The sequence below is a fragment of the Nannobrachium achirus genome, assembly GCF_963921795.1.
Source record: "Nannobrachium achirus genome assembly, chromosome: 14".
Lineage (NCBI taxonomy): Eukaryota > Metazoa > Chordata > Actinopteri > Myctophiformes > Myctophidae > Nannobrachium > Nannobrachium achirus.
Window position 1 is genome coordinate 35254529 of NC_137821.1, and position 10853 is coordinate 35265381.

Sequence of the window (10853 nt, forward strand, 5' to 3'; positions counted from 1 at the left end):
TCAGTGGCAGCAGCCCCCGCAGTGCCCGCCGCCGTGGGTGTGCGCCGCCGCCGCCGCCAACGCCTCGCCATGTTTGGTCCGCCGGCTGAGGATCTCGTAAGAGCAGTCGTCGCCACAGCAGCCCGACATGCTGGGTGAGCTGTCGTCGATCTCGAATCTGGAGGGAAAGACACGGCATGAACACAAAGGAGAAGGATCAAAAAACTAAAACAAAAAAATATATATTGTAGCCGCCCTGTTCAATCTTTAGCTTTCGATAGTAAGTTACCATATATATACAGTATATGAAGCTGCACAGGCCCAAAAACAATCTGGGTGGCATCATCATCCTGATTAAAAAAAACTGTGTGTGTGTGTGTGTGGACTAGTCTGCTGATGGTCTACATCTCCTTTGGCCAAGCGAAAATAATCTATAAATACTTTTTTGTGCTTTATAAGCACAAAAGTAGTTGGTCTACTTTTGAAGGGACAGCGAGCATTCACAGGTGTTCCATTTTACCAACCCCATTTGGATTCTAAATTAAAGTACAGGCGGCTGGTGAACTTTGCAGTCCATCAGCCCCTGTGGCAAGTGGACAACAAAAGGTTGGTCTCCGCCAATGAAATTCCCAAGGACGGTGAGCGAAGATATTCTTAATAATGTGGGAATTCTTAATAAAGGGGAAAGATTGAAGGCTGTGAAATGATTAAAATTGTTCTGTATCCACAAATTTACCACGTCCCGTCGTGCATTGTGCAGAAGGTGTGCAGCAGTTTCCGGCGTCGCCGAGAATGATCTACAAGCTCACAACGGTTGCATCTGCGACGCGACGTGAGCTTGTATGTCTGCTGTTAACCGGAAGTGTCCCACAGATATTGCTACAGTAAATTCTCGCGGAAACAGGTGGATAGAAAACTATGAAATAATAAAGAGAATGAGCCTATAACATTAGATGTGTCTCCGTTTGTGTGTGCTATATACTCACTGTAAAGCATCTCTGAAAAACTGGTAAGCCCCGTGGTTGTGTTTGAATACTGTCAACATCACTTTCTTCATCTGTGTGCTGGGGTGAGAAAGAGTTAATTAAATTAACGCCCTTTTATTGTTAGATATTTTTCATAAATAACTTCTGCATTTGTTTACATGTTTATGTGTTTTATTTTGAGATCCGTTTCACCATACAGTGATAGTGAAAGAAATCACTACTTTATCACAGAGCACAAAAGCAACAGATAAGGAAGACTGACAATATCTGCACTTCTATCATTCCCAGGGAGCTACAGACCGATTTCTCCATAATGTGTGTGCGTGTGCAGCTGTACGCCGACACCGCAGCAACACGGCAGATCTCTGGAAAAGGGTCTATACAACTCGAGGCAGCACTTCAACACAGATACTATTAGCTGTTCTCCTCAGGTCTGATACCACACCATGTTGTAAATGATCGGAATCGTTGTGAAACATTTTAACCCATTCAGTACGTGTACACTATATTGTGTATCATTATTTTACATATATCTCAAAATATTTAGTTCCAGGGACCACCCAGAAGTAACATTTGAGTTACAAACGTTGACTTTGAAAATACATATATTCAAAGATTTGCACACATTTTCACAACTTTTTCAAAAATAGCAGATCTACAAGCTCGCAGCGCGGCACTCGGTGCCGCGCTGTGAGCTTGAATATCTGCTATTTTTCACTGGTTAAAGCATTCATAATTCTAGGCCTAAATGGGTTAAAACTACGCAAATCTTCTCTTATGGGGGTCCCTGGCACAACATGATTTCAAAACGTTGACATGAACATGTTTGAGAAACACCGTCTTGCTGTAGATTGCCTTCGACTCAATTTCAATCACATGTTGGTTTACCTGTTAGCGATGAGCTGTAATATCTGAATGAGGAATTTCCCCAGGCCTTTCCTCCTCACTCTGCTCTCCAGCTGCACCTCATAACTGCACATGGAAGACATCACATTATAGACGTGGTTAGGGCTGTCACGATTATTACACCAGTAAGACTCCCTAATCGGGAGATAAGCGACCGCCAGGTCGCAGCGTGATTTAGGCCAAAATGTGTAGGAAATCTGTAAAATCGGCCTGATGGTGGCGCTATTTGGGACAGATCCATGTTGATGAGATGAGTGTAGACACTGTGTAGCGATGTGTGTGATTTTAGGGCAAAATCTGTAGGAGCAGTGTCCAAAAATGTGTTTGAAAGAATCGGCCTCATGGTGATGCTAGAAGAGGGCCATGTGAGAATTGAGGGGTGGAGTTTGTGGTTTGGCAGGCAAGGAGTGTGTGCGCTTAATTTGGCATGGATCGGGGCAACGGTTGCGGAGATATGAGCAGGGAAAAAGTGTGACGTGTGACGTGTGACTGACTGGCGGACGGACAGCCGGTGGAGGTTTTGATAGTAAATGCGACCTGACGGTCGCAATAATCGACTAATTGCGATTACTGGACATAATCCAAATTATTTTGGGATAATCGTCATAATGTTGAAAAATGTTATATATGTTCAAACGTTTAAAAATAGCAGATCTACAAGCTCACAATGCGTCACGTCCACTATCAACGATATGACAGCCTTAGAAAAGAGAAGCCTTACAGTACGTCTTACCAGTATAGTACCTCCTCGCCACACTCCACGTCGAATCGGAAGTGAGAGAAGGCGACAGGGGCGGAGTCTGCGTCGCGAGCCAGGAGGTACCACGCCCTCTCGTCTTTCATCTCGTCCCTCTTCTCCCTCTCCTTCCAGCCCCACTCGCTCTGCTCGTACCTGCATGGCGGCATGGGGAGCACAGCTCTCACTTTGGACGCAAGCCCAGATGGGACATTTTACCATCAAAGATGTTGAACCGACAGCAGGTGCCCTGAATATGGGATTCGGGATAATATTGTTGTGGAGAGACTCAAAACTAAGTCAATGCCAACTCCCAATGCCAACTCCCTGTGGGGGTTTGCCAGACAGCAGCGGGAGCAGTTAAAATATAGCCCATGCGTCTTCAGCAGGGGGTCCGGGACCCCTAGGGGGTCCATGGAGTTACTATAGGAGGGCTGCCAAATGTTTGTGTGATAGGAACTTGAACAATAGCATCTATATTCTTATCATGTTAGAATGTGTTTAATCAGGGATAATCACAGATGCTGGCTTTGGTTCAGTTAACTTGTGAATGTAGTTTTCTATTTTTAATACCTTATTTTACCACCATTTTATGGTTTAAATTTATAGCGCAGAATAATCAAATATGAAATGAATCGTTATTTGCAACCCTAAGTCCTATTCAACCATTCAGCCCTGACTGAACCTCTACTACAGCAGAGTAGACCAAAATACTTACAGTGTCTGCATGTTAGATCTTGTGAGTTCATAAGCCCATTCGACAGACAGCGGGTTGAGGGTGGAAACCTTCTTACATTCTATCTGCAAGTTGAGTCTGGACACAGGACAAGGAGCTGAGGTCAGTTACATACACACAAGCCAACTGTATGTGATTGTACGGTAGGTAGGTTAGTTTTAATTACACCCCAATTAATACAGAGAAATTATGTACAGAAAATTGTATATGAACCTTATGCATCTGATGCTATATTAGATTACAATACATACCCGTTTCTGTCATATTTTTTAAAGACTGGGAAAGCAGCCAATGGGTCATCAAGCTGTGAGAAGAGAGGATAAAAATGCAATCAACATTTGTCTTCCCTATTCTGGGCATGTCATAATAGTAGAAAATAGGCAAAGCTATTTGGTGAAGAGGAGAAAAGGATATGGACAAGTAGAGACCCCTGGGGAATCCAACGAGGTACATAGGGTTTAAGTAGTAGGTTGAAAAGTAGAGTAGTAATTGTACCATTTCTGGCATTGGACAATAGAGTAAAATAAACTTTTCTCATTTCAACGGATTAAATTAAAAAATATATAAGAATATTAAATATGTGAAATGTGAATATTCTGAGAATATTAATAACCTGGTCAAATAAATCTCTGTCCTGTCCTCTTTAACCTGTTTAGCCATAAAGAGGCATATCTACGAGCACTGCTGCATGTCCCCTGATTCCATGCCCCATAAAGAATGATCCATTAAGACAGCTACCGTCATTCACCATCATCACGGACCATAAAGTGGTCTTTTCCCGGGGCCTGGGAATATTTATAATGGCCCTGAACCTACCTAATCTCCAGTCTCTACGATTAACAATAACCATCTCTTCCAGCTAACAACGTGGACTGAAGGCATCGTTTTGTGCGTTCTAAACAATGGCCCGACTGACACACCATGTCTGTTGGCAACAAGAAAATGTCGGGAGAGAATTGTTTGCATTCCTGCCCTGTTGGCGAGTTTATGTTGAGGGGGTAGCAAGAAAGGAGACAGGATGGAGGAGAACGGCTAGCGAAACAGATTTAAAAAAAAAACTCAATTAATTCTTGGGATTTATTCTGGCGTTTTCACTGTGCTCACTTTATGGCCTTCCAGCAGCTTAAAGAGGATGAGTTTGTGTTTTGGGTAGGGAGCAGTGTGTGGGAAATAAACAATCATTACCAGACTTTTTTTTTAAATCTATATTCATGGCAAAAATGTATCGTCTATTTTTTCCAGGATGAGAGTGGTAGATTATGTTGTATAGAATTTCACTCTGTATTTCGAAATTAGAGTGCACAAAGAACCGATATAGCAATTAATTTTGGTCTGTCCGACTGTGTCCTTCACGTCACACTTTTGCCCCTACTCTTATCTCCGACACAATTGGCCCTATCGATGCCAAACTTTGCACACACACCCCTTGGATGACAAATCACAACCTCCAGCCCTGATTTCTCACATGCCCCTCTTCTAGCGCCACCATCAGGCCGATTTTTGTCAAACACATTTTTGGACACTGCTCCTACAGATTTTGGCGGTACACAGTATCTCTAAAGTCATGTCATCAACATGGATCAACATACAATACGATGTAAATGATAAATAGTGGCTACAAAATGACATGACATGTCATTAGAGAACATGCATAGAGAAGTCTATTAGTATGTCTGTGTGCAGTTCAATGAGGGGTAGGCTAAATGTTGTGCCACTTTTAGCAGTGCAAACAAGGCTGCAGCCTGCATTACCCAAGAGACGTGCTAATCTAATTTCCATAACAACTTAGTATTTAAGCTGTTACAGAATTCCATAACCACTCCACTCCTCCTGGGAAACCTTAACGTTAACTCGAGTCAGTGCAAGGTAAACCATCTTTTGACCAGCTAGCCATGGCCTGCTCTAAATAAAAGAGCTGACTGACATCTTTATGCTAGCAGTCAATGAACCCAAAACATACCAAGGATTAGTCAGTGAGTGATGTCACACACAATCGTTATCTATTTTAGATAGCCCCAAGCACTCACAGAGCACTTGAAACACAGAAGTGTGCCATTGTGGCCAATTAAATTATATATATAAGGCTTATGCACACTTCCGATGTTTGTGACGTCATTGTCCCATTATTTCCATCTTTATTCAAGAACAAATATTGTCCATTCAATCCTAAGTATGATTAAAGGACAATGTCTGGTTTTGGATCCAGCAAACGGTTGGCTAGCCTGGGTGAACTGCCAATGTCTCAGCAAAGAAACCCACAAAATTGCAAAGGCATTTGGCATCAACACAGCACCCCCGTCTCATCAATAAATGGGAGGGTGACATTACAGAGACAGTCTAGACGGGCAGAGACAGACCAGCATGACAGCAGACCGTAAACAAATGGAGAGATGGCAGAACAAACAAATAGATCTTTGGATGATTAATTATTATTAGAAGGAGTAAATATTAGTATATCCATCTCATATTTACATGATATGAGACAGGTCTATAATTCCTGGTACTGACACACAAAAAAGATATCTGCTGGATTATTATTAACCCATTTAGAACGGGCACACATTTTGTGTATCATTATTTTATGCTTTAACTATTGAAAAATAGCAGATATACAAGCTCACAGCGCTGCGAGCTTGTAGATCTGCTATTTTTGAAAAATCGCGAAAATTAGAATTTTGACCTGATTCTATAAGTGTCTTTTGAATCCTTCTTAAAGGGGAACTCCACCACTTTTCAACCTATGTTCATATAATTGGTCCTCACTCAAAAATAGCTTTTTTCTTTTTTTTTTTTCAGAGGAGGGCTGTGGGCAGGTCAGAAACCCATAGTCTTGTGACATCATCGATTGCCAATCCAGCTTATAGAAACTGCAGGCTTTCTATTCCTGAAAAGTTACAATTTTAAAGTGGAAGCCATTGTTCTCGCGATAATACAAATCTTTTTTTCTTTCAAAAATATTGATTAATTTATTTTATTTTTTTAAATGATGATGTCACAAGACGATGGATTCTGAACTTCCCACAGCTCTCCTAGGAGACTTGGACTGAGTAGAAAAAAATTGTGATATTTTATCATCAACATTAGTGAGGACCTATTATATGAAGACAGGTTGAAAAGTGGTGAACTACTCCTTTAAGCTTTTTTGAAAAACCTATGTTTCTATGTCAGCAATCTGGCCAGCCATCGTCGAAGAAAAGGTCCTTTTCACTTAACTGGAGCTCAGTTAGTCTGTTCCTGAGAGACTATTATGTCAGTGGTTCTCAAACCTTTTCCTGTGAAGGACCCCCAAAATGATATGTATTTGGCCACGGACCCACATCTCAAAATATTTAGTTCCAGGGACCACCCAGAAGCAAAATTTGAGTTACAAACGTTCGCTTTGAAAATACATATATTCAAAGATTTAAACGCATTTTCACGACTTTTTCAAAAATAGCAGATCTACAAGCTCGCAGCGCGGCACTCGGTGCCGCGCTGTGAGCTTGTATATCTGCTATTTTTTACTGGTTAAAGCATTCAATAATTCTAGGCCTAAATGGGTTAATCACATCTAAGGAAGAGAGAGAGAGGGGAAGCGTGTGTGCGTGACTGCGTGCACACACGTCTGTGTGTGGAGCAGTAGCACTGGCCACAATGAGACAGACCATTACACGCTGGCTCTGCACTCCCTGCAGCACGGGGGAGATTTACTCCTCCTTCATATGACAACAGCGAGTTCATCTACAAGTAGGTAAGGAAACGGTCACAATATATGAAACGGCGCCTCTCAACTGCCTGTGGACAGTTAGTGGATGGGACAGTGTGGTGGATGCCGTTAGTAAGATACGAAGATCCATAAACAATATCACACAATTAACACCCCACAAGTGTTGTTGACTTTGACCTGCAAGTGAGAAACTCAAAGTGGGCAAGTTGAGGCACAGCTGTTTACTAAGCTGGGGGGGGAAGGGGGGGGGGATAATTGATCAGCTCCAATGTGTCTGAGGTTCTGACACCCAAATCTTTTTCAACATAAGAGGCGGAACTGCAGGCCAGTATATTTTTGATTCTCAGAGGTTGGCATTGTTTTACTGGGTCCTTTGACAAATCTGACTAACTCTGTCAACATACAAACTATGACTTTCCAACAGCTGTGGTCCTGCTGTCCACCTGAAATGCTGCAGTCTGGGGTGTCAGGTGTGTGATTTTTATTTTACTCTTAAAGATATTTCCCTGCAAAATGCCCATCGCTTCAGGAAAAAAAAAAAAAAAAAAACTCAGCATCTAACCATGGAAATTCTTTAAGCCAGTGGTTCTCAAAGTTGATTCCAGGGACTCTGTGGGTTCCTTAAGGGGGTCTAAAGTGACCCATACAAGTCTGTAACTCCGACAGTTTACAAATACAGTTTACAGTTTAGGCATTTAGTAGACGCTTTTAATCCAAAGCGATTTACAATAAGCAGGTAATACATCAATATAAACCAAATGAACCAAATGAACCCTAACAGGTTTAAACAGGACTTTAAAACGGTTTTCCCTAATCTCATTGGTTAATCCCACGGAGGGCAGGCCTCTCACCTTATTGGCTGCATCCACCTTGGCACAGACGGCATCCATAACTGCCCTCTCCTCCTGGCGCTTGGCCTTCTTCTCCTTGGCTCTGTTAGACTTCCTCTGGATGAACGGAAGGAGAGATAGTGGAGGAGGAGGAGAGGAGTGGAAGATAGGGTGCCAAGTTAGAGGAATTGTGAACAGAGAGAGAAAGTAAAAGAGAGGTGTCAGGGGTTCAAATGCAGGCGCAGAGAGCGGGATGAGAATGGAATGAGAAACAGAGAAATGTGGGGTGGTGGGGAGAGAGGAATGGGTGGGTGGTTTAAGGACAAGGGGAGGTGGCAGGTGTTAGATAGAAAGATGGTGATGAGGAGGAGTGATGGAGTGTGGAGTGAGGAGAGAAAGACAGGCGGGGAGACAGGACAGATGTGAGATAATCGCTGTTGATTAGTAGTACACTAGAGAGCAGACGGTTAGTTGTCCACAAACCATTCAGGTACAGCTACACAGATTTTGAGGAAGGCCATGTTGGCACCTCTCAATGTAAACCAAAGAAACAAGTTCTGTGCTTGGCTGCATTTCTAATGGATTTGCATGCGTTTTCCCCAATGCTTTGCCGGGCACCCAAAGTCAGTCACCCAAATCGAGAAGCCAACTAGTAAAGACAAAAGAACAATCTTTCTCTTCTGTTATTTAACTTTTTCTTCTCTATTATGATAAATGTAGTACTTTCAAGGATCATATTTTCATTTGAGTATTCTCTTAATGCCATCATTGTTTTGACAGCAGGTGAGCAAGCCAAGCTGCTTGGGTTGGGTTGGCAATTTTGTGATCAAAATATGGCTGAACAATATGGCTAACTAGATCGATACTAATTTGATCCACGCGCTTTACAGCAGAAGGTGGCCGTCTTGGTCAGTTTGTTGCAAACTGTTCACACAGGCCTTGCACAGAAACCACCGAACCACAGAACATTTGGCAACAAAGCTCAAGGAAATCCAGAAGCAGTAGTTTAGACTACTGTGATGATGCAATTAACCACAACTCTAGCTTGACCTGTCCCTATTCTGGGGGGGGGGGAACAAATAGCAGATCTACAAGCTCACAATGAGCTTGTAGTTTGGCTAATGGCCATTTCGGCAAAGACATTTAGTGTAGAGGGAAAAGGAGGGGATCAAGTACAGACACCGGGGGGGAACTCCTGTCAACAAGTAGGTTTATAAGTTGTCAAGATCCATTTGTTTTTATTTGGTTCAGTATGTGAAATACTAGGACAGCTGTCGAGTTAGCAGAACATGTTTTGGCAAACTTTCAAACCACAAAACCAATTCTGATAAAAAAGTAATTGCTACAAATAAAATACCTTTCTTTTTTGTCTTGGATTTCTGAAACGTTTAACTTGGTTGACACCTGTTATTTGACCACCAAAAATAGCTGGATGGTAAAGTAAAGTAATGCATATGATGATTATTATAAGCCTTTGTTAAGTTTAAAATGCCATCAAATTAACCCCCTACCGATGTAGAAGCTTTATCTAATTAGACAAATGCAGTGGTTGGTTCTCACCTTTTCTTATCAAGGACCCCTAAATTAGCAAGTATTTGGCTGCAGACCCCCATCGGAAAATATTGTGTACCAGGGACCCCCATACAAGATTTAAGTTGTTACAATATCTCAAACATATTCGTTCTAGTGTTTTCTTTTAGGGTATTTTCAAATAGCCATTAGATATAGGCTAAAACTATTCAACTGATTTTTATGCAATATTATAATCAGAATCACTGGACTTAAGACTATACTATGGACAGTTCACGTCCAATAGAAAGAAACTGTGTAAAAGAAAGTACATTGACATGGTTACACTGCACCAAGGGATGGGAATGTTTGGGGCTGCAGTGGACCAACACCAGGTCATTATTTATTAGTTAAGTGAATTTATTAACTGACAGTCCAGAACAAACAGCAAGGGCAACAGTTAGCAGAAGGAATGCACTGAAATGCAGAGAATTAATTCGGTTTCATAATGTACCATGCACAACTAAGCAAGGAACAGACTTCAAACAACACGTGGACTGGTTTATCTGGAGTGAAAGTGAAGGGATCAAACTCAAGTCTGGTAAAAAAGAAAAGCCACAATGCTTTCGCAAACTTAGCTTTAATAATCCCATGTTATTTAAAGGGGACATTGATCTACTACAGGGGCAGTTGATCGCCTGTAAGACACATGGGTTTAATGTCTGGCTGGCCAATGTGGCCATGAAAACAAAAATGTTCAGCAGCACCGATAGAAATGCAAAGCACCCATCATAAAGATGGATTCCTGGAGAGAGAGAGACTTGAGGCTATAGCTAACAAGCTAACAATGTCACATAAACAGCACAGCAGCAATCGATCGCGCACAAAACACATGGACGCGGGTCTTGATAAAAAGAATCACACAGTGGGATCGAGAGTGGGAGATGCGTTTAGGACTAAACCCAGCAGGACGCAATGGTGATGGATGTAGGCTAACCGGGGCTAAAGGGCTAAGCTAACAGCCTGGTGGTGGTGGTCTGCCAACCATCCATCCACCTCTCATTGCTTCCTCCTTTTTTCTTTCTCTCCCCCGCTCTCCCTCTCCCTCCAGTCTCTCTCTCTCCATCACCACCAGATCGGGGTCCATCCGCACGCACGCACGCTCTTTGTTCACATCCATCCAGTCCGCCGACCAGGGTTAACCAGCCAGGACACATACAGACACAGACATTACACACACATAATATAACCATAACAATAACTCACACTCACCCCCATGTCGAGCACCTTGTAGATTATACACCTGATGGCTCTATTGTTGTTGTTGGGACTGTCTGTCTATTATAGTCTGTGGCTTTTTCAGTTATAGTTCTATGTATGATGGCACTGGGTCGTGTGCTAACGAGGCTAGGTGTAGGTTAGCACGGATCGATGGCTGATTTATCGCGGATTAAACCCGATTATT

At 42.4% G+C, this 10853-nt stretch overlaps 1 protein-coding gene across 1 annotated transcript; it reads right to left on the reverse strand.

The window, feature by feature from the left end:
* On the reverse strand, positions 1 to 10853 carry naa40 (N-alpha-acetyltransferase 40, NatD catalytic subunit; the record flags this gene model as incomplete). Its single annotated transcript, XM_080741850.1, has 8 exons — positions 10661 to 10853; positions 7901 to 7996; positions 3595 to 3647; positions 3326 to 3421; positions 2605 to 2763; positions 1854 to 1937; positions 966 to 1043; positions 1 to 157 (listed from the first exon to the last, which is right to left on the reverse strand). Exons 1-8 carry the CDS (start codon positions 10664 to 10666, stop codon positions 1 to 3), a joined length of 729 nt encoding a protein of 242 aa, XP_080597976.1. The 5' UTR covers positions 10667 to 10853.